Genomic DNA, 20734 nt, shown 5'->3' on the forward strand with positions numbered 1-20734 from the left:
TGGGGCCTGCTGGCTGTGTGCTGGGCTTTCTTGTGTGGGGGTGCTGCGACCTGCCTGGCTGTTGGACTGGGTGCAAGTACACACAGGGATGTCGGGCTGTTGGCTGTTGGCTCCGCTCTGAGCAAGTTCACCTGTTCCGTTGAGGACAGCGTGTCGGGTGGTTTTGGAAGCCAAGCCTTTCTGTTGAGCCTGGGCTCCGAGTAGCTGGGGAGATGTTCCTGCAGCCTCTTGTGAGAGCATGATGGAGTGAAGGTGGCATCACTGGAATGGAGGCACACTTTGGCTGCCAGTCCCCAGGGTAGGGTGCCCTCTGGCAGTTGGTCTGGTTACAGGACAGTGCTGAGCCACAGCGCTGGGGAACCTGAGCATGTGCACTCTGGGCAGCTCTCCAGAGTGTTGGGGCCTCTGTGGGCGTGGGATTCTCCTGTGTAGTCTCTGCAGCAGCAGCTGGGACTGCTGGGGGTCTGCAGCCTCTCTTCCTCATGAGGACTCTGTTGGCTCCACGCCTTTCTGGGTGAGGGTCCGTGAGGGGGGCTGCCCTGCTTTCCTCTGTTTTTTTTTTCCCCACTCCTCTTCTTCCCTCCCGCACTGCAGTTGAAATGTCACTGCAGTTGAAATGTGGTGGTTTATTTGATGGGGTCCCTTTCATAGTGGGGAACAAGTGGCAGAGAGCTCTGGCATCTTGCTGACATCACCCCGTGCCATCCTTCTGAGTCCTGTCCTCCCTTCTAACCCCTTCCTTGTTCTCCTGAGATAGAAGGAGAAGGGGTACTCGTAACACATGTGCTGGTTCAGAGGCCCCCAAGTTCCCACCGACTCCTGTCCCCACTCACTACTGCCTCTCACGAAGCAGCTCCAGGTACAGCTGGAGTTGGTTTGAGATGTGGCTCAGGCTTGGACTCAGGTAAAGGACAGGTTTATTGCCTGGCTAGGGGCTCTGTGTCCATTGGGAGCTGAAGGAGTGGTCATGGGGTGAGCATCACTACCACATCCTGGAGAGAGCTTTTGGATTCAGTTCTCATCTGGTCCACCCCACGCCCAGCACTGCATCTCTGCTTGGAGACGGGGACAAGGGCATGAAGGTGTCACATGTCTTGGGTGGAAAGATGTGGATTGCGGAAGCAGTGTGTTTTCTTCTGATAGGCTCAATGTGGAAACCCTCACTTTTCTTCTTCTTGTTCCTGCCAGGATTCTTGCCACAGCCGGAACCGACTTCGACCTGCGAACGCTGAGGGCTGTGCGTGTGCTAAGGCCCCTGAAGCTGGTGTCTGGGATTCCGAGTGAGTCCAGTGAAGATGGTCAGGCCCATGCCTGCCTGGAACACAGCCTCCACCCCCACCCTCCCCATGGCGTGGTGCAGTGATGCCCTCACCAGTGGTCCTCTGGCTTTGGGGACTCTGAACTCAGGGAACCACACAGGTAGAAGGGAGCCTGTCCCTTTCTCCTGGAAACCCGGAGGGTGGCCCTGTTTTGCCCCGGCCTGGCTCTCCCAGGTGGCTCCTCCTCAAATACTCTGCTGTACATCCAGCTCTTTGCTTTTTTTTTTCAGGGGGACTAAAGAATTAATGAGATTGACCAAGGTGGTGGGGCAGGATGCTGAGAAAAATATTCAAAAGCTACCAACTGGCCACCTGTCTTGGCTCAGTACTGACAAGGCCTGTGGGGCCCAAGAGGAGCCATAAGCCATGCTCCTAGAATGGATCACTCCAGGGAACCAGCATGGCAGGAGGATGGCCAGTGGCTCTTGTGAGCCAGTGACCATCCTGGCTCCTGGGATGTTTGCTTTTAGGTTAGCAAAGGGACTGGATAGGCAGGGACGTAGCTCTGTGTTCTCCTGAGACCATTGCAGGAAGGGTCAGCTCTCTGTTCTGCCCTGAGATTCTGCCAGGCAAGGGCTCTGTCCTGTACCCAAGACCTGGGACAAAGCCGGAAGGGGGAGGGGTCATAGGATTACAGCCTCCTCTGTCCAGTTTATCTTCCGTCCAGTTCCTATACCTCCTCATGTCCTATGTCCAGTGGCAAACATCCTCCCATTTTGGAGGAGAAGGGACCTGCCCCTGCCCCACTTTCCCCAGGAGTTGGGTCATTTTAGGAACCACAGTATTTCCTTCCAGGATCTCCTGGTCTTTCCTCCCCCACGTTCTCTGCTCTTCCTTCCCGGGATTCCCTGCTTTTTACTCCTAAAATACTTTGGTTTTTCCTTCCAGGATTCCCTGCTGCTAGGTTCCAGTATTCTCTGCTTTTTAAAAGATTAATTAACTAATTAATTAATTTGAAAGTCAGAGAGATACAGAGATCTTCTATCCACTGGTTCACTCCCCCAAAGGACCACAACCACCAGGTCTGGGCCAGGCAGAAGCTGGGAGCCAGGAGTTCCATCCTGGTTTCCCAAATGAATGTCAGGGAACCATCTGCTGCCTCCCAGGCATATTAGCAGGAAGCTTGATCGGGGCTTTGAGCAGGCACTCTGATTTGGGACGCCAGCCTCCCAAGAAGCTATGCCTGCTTTCTTACCTAGAGTATTCTCTCAGATTCCCTCATCTTCCCTCCCAGGGTCCCCTGCTCCTGGCTCCCAGCATTCTCTGCTTTTCTTTCTCAGGATTCCCTCATCTTCCCTCCCAGAGTTCCCTGCTTTTGGCTTCTAGCATCCTTTGTTTTTTGTTCTCAGAATTTCCTCATTTTCTTTCCCAGGGCCCTCTGCTCTTGGCTCCCAGCATTCTCTGCTTTTCTTTCTCAGGACTCCCTCATCTTCCCTCTCAGGTTCTCCTGCTCCTGGCTGCCAGCGTTCTCCGCTCCCTCAGTTTTCTCACATCTTCCCTTCCAGGGTCCCTTGCCACTGGTGGTCACAACTCTCTTCATTGTTGGGATTCCTCCATCTTTCCTCCCAGTGTGCCCTGCTCTTGGCTCTCGGAATTCTGTCCTTTCTCAGGACTCCCTCATCTTCCCTCCCAAGATCCCCTGCTTTTGGTTCCTAGCATTCTTTGCTTTTGTTCTCAGGGTTCCCTCACTGCCCACTCAGGACTCCCTGAGTTCCATTCTCTTCCCTTTAGAGATTGTTTGCTCTTATCTGACCCCAAGCACTCTGTAGCTCCATAGGCTCTCCAGCTTACACCCTCTGCCCTGGACTTCACGCACTGATGCCCACACTCCGCCCCCCCCCCCCCACCTGGAGGCGTTGCTGCAGCCACTCCACCCCCTCCCAAGCACCCTGACCTCTGTCCTCCAGGACTCACCATTCTGTCTTCCTCCCCAGTGTCCCCTGCTGTGTCCTCTGTCTTTTGCCCCCATGAACAAGCACTGCCCACCCCTTGCCCAGAACCCGGCATTGCCCTCCGGAGGTCTTGTCCCTGCCCTCCCCTCCCTGCTCGGTAGCTGTGCCCTGACTGCCCTGCTCTGCCTGCTCTGGCCCCAGGCTTGCAGGTGGTGCTCAAGTCCATCATGAAGGCCATGGTCCCGCTGCTGCAGATCGGGCTGCTGCTCTTCTTCGCCATCCTCATGTTTGCCATCATCGGCCTCGAGTTCTACATGGGCAAGTTCCACAAGGCCTGCTTCCCCAACAGCACAGGTGAGGCCCAGCAGCAGCCTCTGGGCTCAGATGAGGCCGCAGACTCATGCATCCAGGAGACAGGCGCAGTTGAATGGGTTAAGGGGACTTCTGGGGGCCAAATGAGACAGCTTCTGTTCAAGTGGAAGACACAGGCATCTGACACATACCACAAAACAAATGCATAAATATAGATTATAGTAACTGTAGGAAGGAAACAGAAGATATTTGAAATGGAATGACTTGGGGTGTGCTTTGCAGAGCATGGCCAGGGTGGCCTCTGTGCTAATGACAGCCAAGTAGTGATCTGAATGCAGTGAGGGGCAGCCTTAGTTACCAGGCACGGTGAATAGGGAGTTCATTGAGGAGCAGGGAGGACAGGGACCTGGATTTGTGGCCGTGGTCACAGACTCTGAGGCTTCCTCAGAGAGAAGTGGCAGGATCGTGGGGCTCTGGGTGAGGAGTCAGCCTCTGGCCTTTCTGACTGGACTGGAAGAGCTCTCTGTCCAGGGTTAGGTCGAGGTAGTGCAGTGGTCACATTTAGGGTCTGCTCAGCAGCATTTTCCAAGAGGGTCGTTTGTGGAGGGTGAAGGAAAGAGAACTGTTAGGGCAGCACAAGGCTTGGGTCTGAGCTGCAGACACATCAAGGAGAAAGCCTACACGATCATCTCTTAGATGCCGAAAAAGCCTTTACCAGAATTTAAGTCATTTATGATTTTTAGAAACATGAATCAGACTGTAAATAAAAAGATATTTTCTTAAATTCTCTAAAATCTCCTGCAGACCTCATACTTCATTCTAAGTCTTGAGATCTTTCCCTTTCAAGCTAAGAAGACAAGAGACCCGCCTTCACCTGCAGTCTGTGTGGTGTTGGTAGCGTGGCCAGGAAGAGGAAAGCTCTGTCAGGAGTCAGGGTGACGCAGAAGTGCTTTCACTTTCAGAGCCTGCTGCTGTCTCCACGTAGACAGCGACTTCCTGGTCTTCCCTACAACCTTCTGGAGAGGGAGGAATAAACTCGTGTGGTCAGTCAGTTTTGCCTTCTAAACCTCAGAATACATGCTTTCCATCCTAGTGACCCCTAAAAGCCTCCCATGTGTGGACAGGTGGGATTTCCATGTGCTGTCACACAATTTTTACAGTGTGTTTTCCTGCCTTGTGGGTTTGGGCGGGAAGGAGGGCAGCATGTGCTGCTTGCTCTCTGGTCCTGGAGGCCCGCAGTGGTTTTCTGCATCTCTTGACTCCTCTCTGGGTGGCCCCTGGCTGCACATCAGCGGAGGGGCTCCATTCTGCAGGGGCCAGGAGGTCGTGGCCATGCTCTGGGCACAGGCTGGGCTGGTTTGTCATCCTGCCTGACAAGCTCTGGGTGCTGGCTCCTGAGTGACAGCTAGATCTGCTGTCAGGAGGATGCTCTGGCAACTTGGCTGTGAGGAAAAGGGGATGGCTGGGTGGCAGTGGTAGGGGAAACTGCAGATCAGGGGTGAGCTGGTTTTGATTCGAAGATGGCTGAGTCCTGAGCCTGTTTCAGTGTTGACAGGTAGGTTCCAGGACCAAGAGGGAGGCTGACCTAGTTCCTGAGAGGTAGGTCCTGAGCTCAGACGGAGGCAGAGTGCAGGCAGGGGGAGAGACCCAGTGCAGGTGCGAAGTGGCATTGTGGAGCAGTCTGTTGGAGCCTGACGCCCGGCCCAGGCATCCCACTGGGGGTTGGAGAACTTGGTGTCTCTGAGCTTAGGGTCTGCTTCGTTCTCCTCCTTACAGACCCAGATCCCGTGGGTGACTTCCCCTGTGGCAAGGAGGCCCCGGCCCGGCTCTGTGAGGGAGACACGGAGTGCCGGGAGTACTGGGCCGGACCCAACTTTGGTATCACCAACTTTGACAACATCCTGTTTGCCATCTTGACCGTGTTCCAGTGCATCACCATGGAGGGCTGGACTGACATCCTCTACAATGTGAGTTGTATCCTAGTGCTGGGCCTGGGCTGGGCCCTGGAACTCCTGGCTGGGTCCTCTGGGAGCACCATGTGGGATACCACTTCTGATCTAAGCGCCTCTGACACCTAGGGTGAAATGCAGGCCTATTCCTCCAGATGCTCCATCACAGGGGTCCCATGGTCCTTTCAACCCATGTTCTTGACCTGGCTCTTCCTGGAGTCGTCTCTGGTCTCCCTGAGGGCTGGGTGCCAAAGCTCACCCAAGAAAACTCCAGAGAGGATGCTGCTGTTGCTGTTGGTGAAGCCAACCACAGCTCACTATGGTCATAGATGCTCACTGTGGACTCAATCCCCGCTTGCCCATACCCAGTATTTTGTCACCTCAGGAGCCTCGTTGCACTGAGTCCGAGGAAGCCCCTCAATCTGAGTGCCAGCAGACCCGTAGCAGCTCACTGTTAACCCCTGGCTGCTCTCCCTTGGGGGTCTTCTGGAGGCACTCAGGGTCAGTGAGGCCTGCTGGCCCTCTTATTGTATCATGCTGCCTGGTGAAGATGGCGAGGGACAGGGCAGGGCTTTGGGGCTACCCTGAGCTGAGGCTCAGCAATGCTTCCCTGGTTTTGCTGAGATTCTTGGGGCAGAAGCTGGGACAATCCATTTGTTTCCATCACTCCTAGTGTACCAGGTCCTGTTTTCTCTCTCTCTCTCTCTCTCTCTCTCTCTTTTTTTTTTTTGACAGAGTGGACAGTGAGAGAGAGAGACAGAGAGAAAGGTCTTCCTTTTGCCATTGGTTCACCCTCCAATGGCCGCCGCGGCCGGCGCACCACGCTGATCCGATGGCAGGAGCCAGGTGCTTCTCCTGGTCTCCCATGGGGTGCAGGGCCCAAGCACTTGGGCCATCATCCTCCACTGCACTCTCTGGCCACAGCAGAGAGCTGGCCTGGAAGAGGGGCAACCGGGACAGAATCCGGCACCCTGACCGGGACTAGAGTCCGGTGTGCCGGCGCCGCAAGGCGGAGGATTAGCCTATTGAACCACGGCGCCGGCCCCCTGTTTTCTCTTTGATCTCAGCAGTTTAGGGTGGTCTGGGTTTGGTGGCTAAGGTCCTGGTGCTGCCTGGGACCCCCTTGCTCCCACTTTACCTCCACCTGAGGCTGTTCTTGGTGGACTCTGCCATCAGCTGCTGAGCAGACCTTAATCTCTTTTCTGTGTGGAGACCTCCTTGCGACTCCACCACAGAGCACAGTAACAATGAGGTTGGTACCTCCGGGTGTTGGGAGGTACAGAGGAAAGACTCACGAGAGCCATACGTCTGGGAAGGCATGGCTGGTGGGCTGGCGGGTCTTGGGCAGCTGGAGGGTGCATTCTAAGTCCTGTTGGGGTGAGGTGAGGAATAGAGCACAGGTTGCTGTCACCAGTAGCCTGTCCCTTGTGTGCTCTGAGGATGGGACCACGTGCCTGGACTCTGTGCTTCTCTCTCAGCCCCTAGCAGCCATGGCTAGGAGTGCTGGTGGCATGAGGATAGACAGGAGGCCAGGGAGAGCCTGGGGCCCTTTGTCACAGCTGCTCATGGGGCCAGGAACTCAGCAGCTGTTTGGTAAATGCATGGCAAGCTTGGAGAGTAGACTAATTGCCAAGGAAGAGTTAAAGAAGAGCTGGCTTAGGATGCATGGAGCTGGACTCCCCCTTGCGTTTCTTCCGATGACAGACCCTGTCTGATCAAGGGGATGAGGAGAGAGACAGAGGCAATGAGGAGGAGTTTGGGTTTATCTTCCTGTAGCCAATCAAGGAACAATTTCTACAAAGACAGGCCCTAAAAATAGCTCCAGGCTGGCCACATCCCTGCCAGCTGCACCCAAATGAAGGGCTTGTGTCCAGCTTCTACAGTTCAGTGCCCACTGGGCTCGGCCAGCAGCTGTTGTGACACAGGTGACACGGTTCCCCTTCCCGGGAGGGAGTCTGTGCCCCAGGGAGGCAGTGGACTGGAACCAGACCCTGGGCGGGAGGCACTGGTGAGGAGGGGCTGTAGATGCGGCACCCGACACTGCGGCTGGGCCACCAGGGTCTGGGCAGGAGACCCTCCATCAGAAGGGCTCGGGCAGTTGCAAATGCTGTGAAGAAACCTGAGGAGGACGAGGGGCAGGAAGTCATGACTCGAGGGTGTGGTTTAGGAGCTGGCCTGGCAGAGGCCCTGGGAGGCTGCCGTGAAGGTTGGCCTGAGGCACAGGGATGTGGGGCAGCAGCGGGCTGTAAGGCAGGGGCCAGGAAGCACCGAGTCCGTTCCTTCCCCCTAAGCACACGAGGTCCGTCCTTGGAGACTGGAGAGGAGATAGGTCTCTGCTCCTCACCTCCAAGTGACTGAGAGGGGCTTCCGTGGCCCCTTCAGCTGATGGTGCCTGGGTCCTTGGTGGCAGAAGCTACTGGCATGTGGCAGGGGTGGAGGGAGACAGAGGAGGGCATTTGCAAAGTTGAGAGCAGGGGACCTACCTTGCAGCCCAGCTGTTGGCAGGGGAGAGTGGACAAGAGTTCCAGCAGAGAGCGTCTGCCCAGAGACTGCAGTGCGTGGAGGAGGGCCACAGAACCCCCAGCCAGGGAGAAATGGTTTGCCTGTGTCTGGAAAAGTCTGTGGGGACAAATAAGGCTTTGTGAGCTGTGAGTCAGCAGTAGGTTCCCACAGGCCTGGAGAGATGAGACTGCCTCAGGCCAGCGCCACACCAGGGAGAACTCGCCTATCCTCTTCCTCCTCCCCTGCTTGGACAGAGCTGGGGTCAGCAAGCTCTGCAGCAGGCTGAGGACAGAACAGAGGGATGATGGAAGGGTGGCGGTGTAAGGGGCCATGTCTTCGCCTGCCTCTGCAAGCTGCCAGCTCTGGCTGCTGGTTGGGGGGCAGGTGCTGTCTGGGCAGAGCCTGCTGGACAGTTCGATTGCCAGCTGGGGCTGGACACTTGGGATTACTGAATTGGGACTGTGTTTTCAGCTTGAAGCAATGTAGGACTTTCTGTCGCCAGGAACCCTTAGAAAAGCTGTGGACGTGTGCAGATTCCCATCTGTTGGGCCAATGGCCATCTTCAGAAGGACAAGGAGGGATCAGCACTGTTGGTTTGGAGCTGGGTACACATGGTGCTGCCCCTGTGCATCATATTAGCTACATGAGCAGCACTCAGATGTGTGGGTGAGAGGTTATTTTTTTAAAAGATTTTATTTATTTATTTGAGAGGTAGAGTTATAGAGAGTGAGAGGGAGAGATGGAGAGAAAGGTCTTCCATGCGCTGGTTCACTCCCCAAATGGCCACAACGGCCAGAGCTGTGGCAATCTGAAGCCAGGAGCCAGGAGCCTCGAGCCTCCTCTGGGTCTCCCATGTGGGTGCAGGGGCCCAAGGACCTGGGCCATCCTCTACTGCTTTCCCAGGCCATAGCGGAGAGCTGGATAAGAAATGGAGCAGCCTGGTCTTGAACCGGCGCCCGTATGGGATGCCGTCGCCTCAGCCCAGGCTGTTAACCCACTGTGCCACAGCGCCGGCCCTGAGAGATTGTTTTGATTGTAACACAAATGGGACTTGCTTGCAGACCAGATGTGCGGTGTGAGAGCACGGAGAATTGGGAAGTGGCTCCAGCCATGGGAAAGGCTGTGCCAGTCTCTGAGAGGGAAGGGTTAGGTGCAAGGTGTCTGCTTCTCTTTGTTTCAGTGGAGTGTTGGTGGACTCAAGGCTCCTGTTTTGGCTCTATAAAGTGTCAGATAACCATTTCATCCAGGTGGAGCTGTTGGGGTGCAGTTAGCTGTGTGGGAGGGAGTTCAGAGGGGCAGCAGGGCTGAGGCTGTGTGTTTGAAGCCATCGACACATGGGTGGTGTTTAAAATTATGGGAGCAGACGAGATCCACTGGGTACTGAGCCAAGATGGAGTAGAGAAGCCTGAACACTGAGCCCTGGCGAATGCTGGAGGAAAGGAGGAGCCAGCTCAGGAGGTAGAGGTGGGGCTCTGAGAGGTTAGGAATGACTGACAGCACATGCCGGGCTTCAGGAAAGTGAGCTGTTGGGTCAGGTGCTGAAATGGGACGAGAAACCCTGAGCATAGCATCTGGCAAGGGCAAGGCCCCTGCACCTTCGTGGGAGACTCAGGAGAAGCTCCTGGCTCCTGGCTTTGGCAGCCTTTGCAGCCATTTGGGGAGTGAACTAGTGGATGAAAGATCTCTCTCTCTCTCTTTCTCTGTAACTCTGACTTTCAAGTAAATAAAATAAAATTTTTTTTAAAAGACTCAAACCAATGCTATGATATAGGATGCTAGCATTGCAAGCGGTGACTTAACCTACGACTCCCCTCACAAATTAAATTTTTAACTTAGAGAAAACTGTAGATTCTACGCAGTTGTGAGAAATAATACGGAAAGGCCCCATGTATGCTTATCCTGCTTCTCCTGATAAAATCTGCTGGTTCACTTCCCCGTTGGCCGCAACGGCAGGAGCTGCGCTGATCTGAAGCCAGGAGCCAGGAGCTGCTTCTGGGTCTCCCACGTGGGTACAGGGGCCCAAGGACTTGGGTCATCTTCTACTGCTTTCCTAGGCCATAGCAGAGAGCTGGATCAGAAGTGGAGCAGCTGGGACTAGAACCGGCACCCATATGGGATGCCAGCACCGCAGGTGGTGGCTTTACCTACTATGCCACAGCGCCAGCCCCTGTAGTTTGTTTAAACATTCATCTGTTAAAGGATATATGAGTTGTTTCCAGCAATGGGTCATTATGACTAGATTCGCTATACACTTTTGTGTGTTTTTTTTTTTTTTTTTTTTTTTTTTTAGGATTTATTTAGGAGCCAGTGCTGTGGTATAGCAGGTAAAGCCACCACCTGCAGTGCTGGCATCCCTTGTGGATGCCAGTTCAAGTCTCAGCTGATCCACTTCCAACCCAGCTCCCTGCTATTGGCCTGGGAAAGCAGTGGAGGAAGACTCAAGTCCTTGGGCCCCTGCACCCACGGGGGAGACCTTGAAGTTCCTGTCTCCTGACTTTTGGCTTGGTCCAGCTCTGGCTTTTGCAGCCATTTGGGAAGTGAACCAGTGGATGGAAGACCTCTCTCTCTCTCTCTCTCTCTCTCTGCCTTTGCCTTTCAAATCTGAAGGTCAGCATTACAGAGAGAGAGAGAGAGAGAGAGAGATCTTTCATTTTCTGGCCCACTCCCCAGATGGCTGCAACAGCCAAGGCTGGGCCAGGCTGAAGCCAGGAGCCAGTAGCTCTACCCAGTTCTCCCACATAGGTGAAGGGACCACCTTCTGCTGCTTTCCCGGGCCATTAGCAGGGAGCTGGGTTGGAAGTGGAGCAGCTGGGTGTCAAACTGGTGCCCATGTGGGATGCCGGCACTGTAGATGGCAGCCCTAACCCACTACACCATAGCACCAGCCCCGGTGTTTTGTCTGGGAGCCTGATCTGCATACTCCCAGGTGTTCCAGGGAAAACCTGGCTCTTCAGAGGGAAGAAGGCTAAAATTCCTGGCTACAATAGGAAGTATGAAGAGTTACTGCTTACAGATCCTGGCCCGGAGGGAGCCAGGAGGAGAGAGGACCTCCAATGGAGGGCTGTTCCAGGTGGGCACAGAGAGGCAGAGGGGTGTGGGGAGAGGAAGAGAGAAGACACTAGCAGTATATACAAGGGAGTAAGAAGTGGGTGACTGTATTTCTTTTTAAAGATTTTATTGTATTTATTTGAAAAGCGGTGATAGAGGGAGAAAGAAATAGTGAGGGAGAGGGAGAGAGAGAGACACACACACACACACACAGAGAGAGAGAGAGAGAGAGAGAGAGAGAGAGAGAGAGAGAGAGAGAATCTTCTGGCCTTTGGTTTATTCCCCAAGTGGCTACGATGGCCAGGTCCGAGCCAGGCCATGGCCAAGAGCATGGAACTCCATGCAGGTCTTCTGCATGAGTGCAGGGGCCCAAGTACCTGGGCCGTCTTCTGCTGCCTTCCCAGGCCATTATCAGGGAGCTGTGTGTCCATCTGCTGTGCCACAATGCCAGCCCCAGATGTGGGAAAGGCCCAAGTGTCTGCCAGGTGGAACAAATGCGTCCAGGTTTCCACCCGGCCCTGCCTTGAGATGTTTGCCTGTGGTGCTCAGCTTCTTGTGCCCGGGCAACAGTCTTTGCCATGTTGTGTCATCATGAAATGGCATGTTAAGGTTCGGTGTCCATGTGTTCATTGCTGGTATATGGAGATAGAATTGATGTTGGTTGTTGACCGTGTGTCCTGTGAACTTGCTGAATTCTCTGAGTGGTTCCAGGAGGAATTCTGTAGAGTCCTTCGATTTTCCATATTGATAAATGTATCATTTCCAAAGAGGGATGGTTTATTTATTCCTTTCTAATCTATTTGCTTCTTTTTTCTCCTGATTTTTTTTATTGTGACAAAATACTAACAGCAAAATTTATAATCTTAACCATTTTTAAGTGTGTGGTTCAATGGTGTTAAATCCATTCACAATGTTATGTGACCATTCCCACCATCCATCTTCATACCCCTTCTCATCTTGTAAAACGGAGACTGTCCCTTAAACATGAGCTCCCAGGCCCTCTTCTCCCAGCCCCTGGCAACCACTGCTCTGCTCTCTGTCCCTGACTGTGACTAATTGTGTTACAGAAGTGGAACCAGATGGTATTTGTCTTTCTGTCAGTGGCTCATTTCACTTTAACAGAATATCTATCCTTCCATGTTTATCCATCTGTAGCTTATTACAGAGTTTCTTTCCTTTTTAAAAAAGATTTTATTTGCTTGAGAGGTAGATTTACAGACAAGGAGAGGGAGAGACAGAGAGAACAGTCTTCCATCTGCTGGTTCACTTCCCAAATGGCCACAATGGCTAGAGCTGGGCTGATCTGAAGCCAGGAGCTGGGAGCTTCCCCTGGGTCTCCCACACAGGTGCAGGGGCCCAAGCACCTGGGCCACCTAATGCTGCTTTCCCAGGTGCACTAGTGGAGAGAGCTGCATCAGAAGAGGAGCAGCCAGGAGGGCACAAACTGGCCCATGTGGGATGCTGTGCTGTAGGCAGAGGCTCAGCCCACTGCACCACAGCGCCGGCCCCAGGATTTCTTTCCTTTTTAAGGCAGATGAGTCGTCCACTGTATGAGTGTGTGCATACCACATTTTGTTAGCTGTTCACCTGTCAATGGACATTTGGGTTGCTTCTGTGTTTTGTCTCTTGTGAACAATGCTGCTACGAACCTAGCTGTGCCCAAATTTCTCTTCCAGGCCTTGCCTTTTGGTTCTTTGTATAAACTCAGAGTGGAATTGCAGATGCTTCTCGTTGGTTGGTTTGTAACTCACTCACCATAATCCTCACATTTTAGAGCTTGGGAGTTTTGGTGTGTTCAGGAGGTGCTCCTCAGCCACAGGTGAAACCCATTTGTCGTTTCCTGAGTCGCAGAAACCACGGTGTTTATTCCAAATGTTTCTAGACATTCATAGCAATGCAGTCATGCAATAGACAAACTTTTTATATCCAAGTCTCAGTATTTTACTGTTTTTTGTCAAATACAATTCAGTTGGGTGGATGAACCAAATATAAACTATATATGCTGTTTTTATTTTATCATTTGATAGATTCTTTCCCCTTTTCTTTTAAAAATAGTTTGTTTATTCCAGAGGGGGAGAAAGAGAGAGAGAGAGACAGATTTCCCAACTGCTGGTTCACTCACCAGATGCCCACAATGACTGGAGTGAGTCAGGCTGTGGGAACCAGACACACAGTCCAGGTCTTCAGCCTGGGTGAAAGGGACACATCACCTGCCTCTCAGGGTTTGCATTAGCAGGAAGCCGGAGTCAGGAGCCAGGGCCGGGAATTGAACCCAGGTATTCTGATGTGGGACACAGAAGTCTTAACCATTAAGCTAAACATCACCCATGTTTCTCCCTTTCTGTACTATGAATAATAAACACTTGAAGTGTTCATGTGCTAGTGTTTGACTGGAATATGTTTCATTTCCCTTGGGCATGTGATTGAGAGTAGGATTCTTGAGTCTATGATAACTCCAAGTTTACCCATTTGAGGAATCATAAAACTATTTCCCACAGTGGCTGCATCATTTTATGTGCCACCTGCAAGGCCTAATGATTCCAGTTTTTCTGCTTTTTCATCAGCACTTGTTGTTGCCTTTTTAATTTTAATCATCCTATTGGGTGTGCAGTGGTCTCTAATTTGACTTTGATTTGCATTTTCCTGTTGACATGTGACAGCATCTTTTGTGTGCTTGTTCACCATTTACATATCATCTTTAGAGAAATACCTATTCATATCTGTGGGGAGCAACTCGGACTAGACTAAGTTACTGGAATTAAGACTTATTCTATGCATCTGCTCTCCCACAATATGGCACTGGGAGAGGAGTAAACAGCTTCTACACAGCTGCCTCCAGTTCGACCAATAAACTGCAGGAGCTGCTCCTGATTGGAGGAGAGCAGCATGCTCGGCGTGTGGGTAGCAGAGTTGGGATTGGTGGAAGAGGACTATAAAGGAGGAGAGAGACAACATGCACCAGGAACATCTAAGGGGAACATCCGAATAACATCTGAGCAGCCCCTGAGAGAGCCGGCCGGCGGTGTGCCGCTCCCCCGCGGAAGTGGGGAAAGTGGCAGGGGGAGCCGCCCTTCCACGGAGGTGGAAGGATCGGCAGCCAACCCGGGAAGAACCAGCAGCAAACCCCGGAAGGGCCGAGCAGACAAAAGAACAGCGCAGGGTCCTGTGTCGTTCCTCCGCGAATGGGGGAGCGACAATATCTTTTGCCCATTTAAATTGTTTTCTTTTCATTACTGACCTGTAAGGTTTCTTTATATATTATGTTGATCTCTTATCAAATGTATGATTTTCAATTTTTTTTCCAATCTGGAGTTGTCTTTTCATTTTCTTAGTGTTGTGATTTGGAGTACAAAAGATTTTTATTTTGATGATGTTCAAGTACTTGGATCATTATCCACCACCTTCCCAGATGCATTTAGCAGGAAGCTGGATCAGAAGTGAAGCAGCTCTCTGACTGGCACCCCACTGTGCCACAACACCAGCCCCCTGTTGCTGTAGTTGAAATAATACATAAAATCCAGACAGCTTTTAAACATGAACTGAATCAAAACCCATGGGGTGGCATTGTATCATAGAGAATTATGTGGCAGCTTGTGAGGCTGGCATCCCATACTGAAGTATCATTTCAGGTCCTGGCTGCTCTGCTTCTGATTCGACTTCCTGTCATTGCACACCCTGCGAGGCAGCAGATGATGGCCCAACTTAAGACAGAACAGAAAAATTACCTCAACAAAAAACAAAAAGACTATTTTCAAATATCTACTAACATATAGGTGTTTTTTTTTTTTTTTTTTTTGACAGACAGAGTGGACAGTGAGAGAGAGAGAGACAGAGAGAAAGGTCTTCCTTTGCCGTTGGTTCACCCTCCAATGGCCACTGTGGCCAGTGCGCTGAGGCTGGTGCACCATGCTGATCTGAAGGCAGGAGCCAGGTGCTTCTCCTGGTCTCCCATGGGGTGCAGGGCCCAAGCACGTGGGCCATCCTCCACTGCACTCCCGGGCCACAGCAGAGAGCTGGCCTGGAAGAGGGGCAACCGGGACAGAATCCGGTGCCCCGACCGGGACTAGAACCTGGTGTGCCGGCGCCGCAAGGCGGAGGATTAGCCTATTGAGCCGCGGCACCGGCCAACATATATGTTTTTAAAAGCCTCATTGCTTTAACAGAATCAGATTTAATTTTACGTCAAAAAAGATAGATTGATAGCTTCTATATCCAAAAAAATCTCTTTTATTGAGCCACGGCGCCAGCCGAATTATTTTTATTTATAGACAGTTTATGAAAACCTATTTGTCAACAAATCCAAAGTTTTTTATAGAATATAAGTTGTTAAGAGTACTTAAGGGCCGGCGCCGTGGCTCACTAGGCTAATCCTCCACCTTGCGTTGCCGGCACACCGGGTTCTAGTCCCGGTCGGGGCACCGGATTCTGTCCCGGTTGCCCCTCTTCTAGGCCAGCTCTCTGCTATGGCCAGGGAGTGCAGTGGAGGATGGCCCAAGTGCTTGGGCCCTGCACCCCATGGGAGACCGGAAGAAGCACCTGGCTCCTGCCATCGGATCAGCGCAGTGCGCCGGCCGCGGCGCATTGGAGGGTGAACCAACGGCAAAGGAAGACCTTTCTCTCTGTCTCTCTCTCTCTCTCACTGTCCACTCTGCCTGTCAAAAAAAAAAAAAAAAAAAAAGTACTTAAGTTTACAATTAGACACATTTATCTCATTTACCTTTATCCAATTTACATTTAGTAATTACACACAGATGACTTAAGATGCTGATATTATATCATACCCTATCTTAATTACAGTTAAAATTACTCTTATGTGGAACTTTATTTTACTTTTTATGGAACAACCCTAACTGGAAATCAGTGTTATCAACCTGAGATCTATTAAATGGCCAATTTTCATCTAGTCTCAGGAAGACTGGCAGTGTTGCTATAAAACACCACCTTTTTTTTTTCTTAAGGCAGTATAATTTAGATTTATATTATCCAGTTACAGCTGAACCACATTAGCATAAGAGTCATTGCCCTGGCATTGTTATGTGTGAGATTGTTGCAAGTATGTCTCTTTAGATTTTAGATTGAATTTGAGCCTAGTTTTTCACCTAACAAGCACCTTAGGCTGACACCTAGTCAACAGTCAGATAGCTGGGACTGTTTCTGAAACAAACACGTGTTCAGGCAGCTGCAAGACAGGTCCCAAAGGTGACCGTGGGCCAAGGGTAAGTGTGCTGCAGGCGAGGAGCCCACTGGAGATTGTTAACTTACATTTAGGAGAATTCTAAGTGTCACTGTCCCAGGCTGAGAGACAGGCGATCTTCCTCCTTCACTCCCAGAAAAGGGGTGGAGTTAACACCACAAACCAAAGAGGAAAAGTCTAGTCTGCCTCTCTCTTCTTTCAAAGAAGCTACAGCCAGAGGGGAGGAGAATGAGGCTTAACCTTTTAGGCCTTATTCAAGCACAACAGAAGCTTGGTTTTGTAACCTGCTGATGGATTTTAGGTTATGAAAAAAATGTCAACTTTATACCATGTTTATTATTTGACAGTTTCATGGATCCAACTAGAAGTCCCAAGGTCAGAGACTCAGCTGAGCCGAGATAGTTGCTTTAACATTTTAGAGTGAATTTTATTTAATTCACACTCAGTAAACTCTTTGTGCTAGAGGAAAGGGAGGAGGGGAAGGAGAAACCACAAGAAGAACTGGACTCCGTTCCCTTATAACCCCCAGTCTGAATGCAGGCTGTGTGCTCAGCTCTCAGCCCTTTGATATGCCTGGGTGTATTTTTTCCCATTAAACCATGTATTTTTGTTTACATGTTTCCCAGTAAACCATGTACCCTTGTTCTCTGTCTTACATCAGAACTCTTTTTTTGCACAGAGGCAGTAACCTATTTTACCTGTCCTGCCAGGTGTTATTTTTTCATTTACCACTGTTTTCTTATATCAAAACTCTTTTTTTGCACGGAGACAAGAACCTGTTTCACCACCCCTGCGAACAGTGCCATGTCGCCAAAGCTCTTTGGGGTCGGGCTTCCAGCTCTGAAAGACCAACCTGACCCCATGCAGGAGGCCGTGACAGTCACTGAAGAGAGTATCTGTGAAAACTCAGCACCGGGACAGATGGGTACGAGCTTCCAGCTCTGAAAGACCAACCTGACCCCATGCAGGAGGCCGTGACAGTCACTGAAGAGAGTATCTGTGAAAACTCAGCACCGGGACAGATGGGTACGAGCTTCCAGCTCTGAAAGACCAACCTGACCCCATGCAGGAGGCCGTGACAGTCACTGAAGAGAGTATCTGTGAAAACTCAGCACCGGGACAGATGGGAACCCCAAAGAAGCCCCAAGAGCAGGGAGGACTCCACCTCCCCCAGCTTCCTGCGTCTGCCCTCCCACCTGTGGATACGCACCACACCCCAGATGTCAGGACACTCACTGGAAGCGGCTGATAGAAGTTTTCTTTACAGATCCCATGAATGCACAGAGCCAGCTTTGCTCATGCCCTGCCCCTTGCAGGGCCCTGTCCCCAGTGTGGCCCTCAAGCCACCCAGAATCTGCCTGGCTCCTTGCCAAGCTCTGCTCTGCTGGTCATAGCTGGGAGCCCTGGGGCCACCAGCCCATGCCCAGTACCTGAGTGTTAGGGTTTTGTCTCGGCGCTCCGGCATCTTACAAGATTACTAGGGCAACTCTGGGAGGTTGATCAGGCTCCCCTGCTGCCATCCGTGGCAGGTCCTCCAAACCAGGACAGATGCCTCCCTTTTTCTTCTTCTGACCTTGGGAAGGCCTCTACCACAGCTTCAGTTATGTCAGTTAGAAACAAGTCTAATCAAAAGACAGAGACCTCCACCACAATATAGCAGTCTAGCTTTCATTTGATTAACATTTGCATGGTTTATACTTTCCAGTACTGTACTTTCAACATGCCTGAGTTGTTGTATTGGGATTCAGTTTCTTACAGACAGCAGGTAGGTCAATCAACGTTTTTAAGTCCACTTTGCCAATCTTTTTATTTTAATTGATGTATTAAGACAATTTACATTTCTTACAACTATTGAAATGTTGGGCTCAAGTCTGCCGTTTTATTTTTTGTTTTCTATTTTTTCTGAGTTGTGGTTTTCTTTTTTTCTTTTGTTTTATTTTAATATCTGGGTTTTCCACCCACCTTCCTGTGTATTGCTTGAACTTCTTTCGGAATTCCGTTTTGATTTGTCTGTGTGCGTGAGTGCACTGTGGTGTGCTCTCCCAGTGGCTTGCTCCAGCATTGCATGCACGTAACTTGTCCTGGGGCCATCACTGGACTCATCCAAGGAATTACGTAAACCTCTTCTTCTTCACAGCTCTCTGCCCTTCCGTTTTACGACAAAACACCTTAAACCTCTCCTGTATGGCCATTTATGGCCAGAATAGGTAGTGGTTTTTGTTTTTGTTTTGCTTCAATTATTTTATTTTATTTTATTTTATTTTATTTTATTTTATTTTATTTATTTGAAAGAGTTACATAGAGAGGTAGAGGCAGGGAGAGAGAGAGAGGTCTTCCATCTGCCAGTTCCCTCCCCAAATGATTGCAATGGCTGGAGCTGAGCTGATCCGAAGCTGGGAGCCAGGAACTTCTTCCAGGTCTCACATGTGGGTGCAGGGGCCCACATACTTGGGCCGTCCTCCACTGCTTTCCCAGGCCATAGCAGGGAGCTGGATTGGAAGTGGAGCAGCGGGAACTTGAACCAGCACCCATATAGGATGCTGGCAGTGCAGGCGGGGGCTTCACCTGCTGTGCCACATATGTGACCCTTGTTAAAATTATCAAACAAAATTTAGAAAACCCAAAAGGGGAAAGAATGTCTATTTACCCTTTTTCTTTTCTTTCTCTTTTTCTCTTTCTCTTTCCATTGTTTTTTCTTCCTTTCCTTGGTCAGTGATTCTTTTTTGTTTCTCAGCCAGAATGACCTGGGTGCTGAAAAGGTGGGGTTGTAGGGGAGGGGGTGCTGGGGGAGGCGCCAAGCCTGCAGCAGTGGCCTCTCCCCTTTTTCCCAGGAGGGCAGGCAGGTTCTGAGGCAGGTTGGTAGCAGTGGTGGCCACCTGGTCTGCAGGCCCCTGTTGCATGTACGTCTATGTGAAGGTGTGCTCTGGAAACACAAGCTTCAGGTAGAGGTGTGATTTTGAATGTCAGTTTCAGGCTATGTCCCAGATCTTGTTGGCCAGCCTGGAACTGCCTAGGGGTTGGAAGTCACAACCTGTCCAGGGAACTCAGGACTTTCCAGGGCAGAATCTGTAAATCCTGTCCAGGCTGGCAGACACAGGAAGCCTGGAGCCTTAACAACAGCACCTCAGTCAGGGCCCAGCTCTCCTCCAGCCTTTGTCCTGCCGGGGCCTTGGCCTATGGCTTTAAACAGCCTCTGAAGCGAGGAGCAGACGCCCAGCTGGTCCCCCACTGCCAGTGCCCATTTCCTTCCAGTTCACCTCTAGCACTGGACTTACATGGGGAAAGCTGCTCTCCACCCTCTCTTAACCAAGCCTAAGGCCAGAGACCCGTAAAAACCAAGCAGCAGCTGTGGTCAGTGCTGCAGCTCACTAGGCTAATCCTCTGCCTTGTGGCGCCGGCACACCGGGTTCTAGTCCCGGTCGGGGCGCCGGATTCTGTCCCGGTTGCCCCTCTTCCAGGCCAGCTCTCTGCTGTGGCCCGGGAGTGCAGTGGAGGATGGCCCAAGTGCTTGGGCCCTGCACCCCATGGGAGACCAGGAGAAGCACCTGGCTCCTGCCATCGGATCAGCGTGGTGCGCCGGCCGCGGCGGCCATTGGAGGGTGAACCAACGGCAAAGGAAGACCTTTCTCTCTGTCTCTCTCTCTCTCTCTCACTGTCCACTCTGCCTGTCAAAAAACAAACAAACAAACAAAAAACAAACAAACAAAAAAACTAAACTAAAAAACCAAGCAGCAGCTGTGTGGTTAAATGGGACTTGGAGGAGCTCACCCTTCTGTGGGCTGTGCTATCTGGGGAGGTGGCCTTTGCTGGTCCTTCTTCTTTTTAAGATTTATTTATTTATTGGAAAGTCAGTTAATAGCAAGAGAGGGAGAGAGAGACAGACAGATAGACAGACAAAAGGAAAGGAGAGAGATCTTCCATCTACTGATTTACTCTGTAAATGAGCATAACGACCAGGGCCGAGCCAGGCCAAAGGCAGGAGCCAGGAGCTTCCTCCAGGTCTCCCACATGGGTGTAGGGGCCTGGGCACTTGGTCCATCTTCCACTGCTTTCCCAGCTACATTAGTAGGGAGCTGGATGGGAAGTGGAGCAGCTGGAACTATAACTGGTGCCCTTCCTCTGGCTGGGCTTCCGCTCTGTCTTAAGTCTCCTGCAAACTGGCTCCCATTTGGGATGCTGGCACTGCAGACGGCAGCTTAACCTGCTGCGCCAAAGCACAGGCCCCAGCTGGGCCTTCTCTGTACTCAGGTCATGCCCCAGTGCTGGTTCTGTGTTGGGTTGGGTGTATGGTGAGAACTGTCCCCATGGAGCTTGGGGGGATGCAGCGTGGAGGCTCACTGTTGCTGTGTGCCATGGTTAGGCACAGAGCTCCTGTGGGGCTACATTCGGGATGAAATGTCTCGGAGCTACCCAGGGTCACCTGACAGCCTGGGGAGGCTGTGGGTGCCCTATCCGGGGCACCCGGCAGCCTGGGGAGGCTGTGGGTGCCCTATCCGGGGCACCCGGCAGCCTGGGGAG

General features: G+C 51.6%; 1 protein-coding gene across 14 annotated transcripts in view; it reads left to right on the plus strand.

Annotated features, from left to right (window-relative positions):
* CACNA1B (calcium voltage-gated channel subunit alpha1 B) overlaps positions 1–20734 on the plus strand; it is a 201815-nt gene that overhangs the window by 36270 nt on the left and 144811 nt on the right. For all 14 annotated transcript variants that reach the window (XR_016229208.1, XM_070068094.2, XM_070068043.2 and 11 more), the window contains 3 exon segments: positions 1189–1280; positions 3413–3565; positions 5300–5490. Coding sequence is in view for 13 of the 14 variants with exons in the window: in XM_070068094.2 (XP_069924195.1) it covers positions 1189–1280; positions 3413–3565; positions 5300–5490 (436 nt within the window). In the remaining variant the exon portion in view is untranslated.

Source organism: Oryctolagus cuniculus, chromosome 1 (genome assembly GCF_051225735.1).
Source record: "Oryctolagus cuniculus isolate XC-2025 breed Fujian yellow rabbit chromosome 1, ASM5122573v1, whole genome shotgun sequence".
Lineage (NCBI taxonomy): Eukaryota > Metazoa > Chordata > Mammalia > Lagomorpha > Leporidae > Oryctolagus > Oryctolagus cuniculus.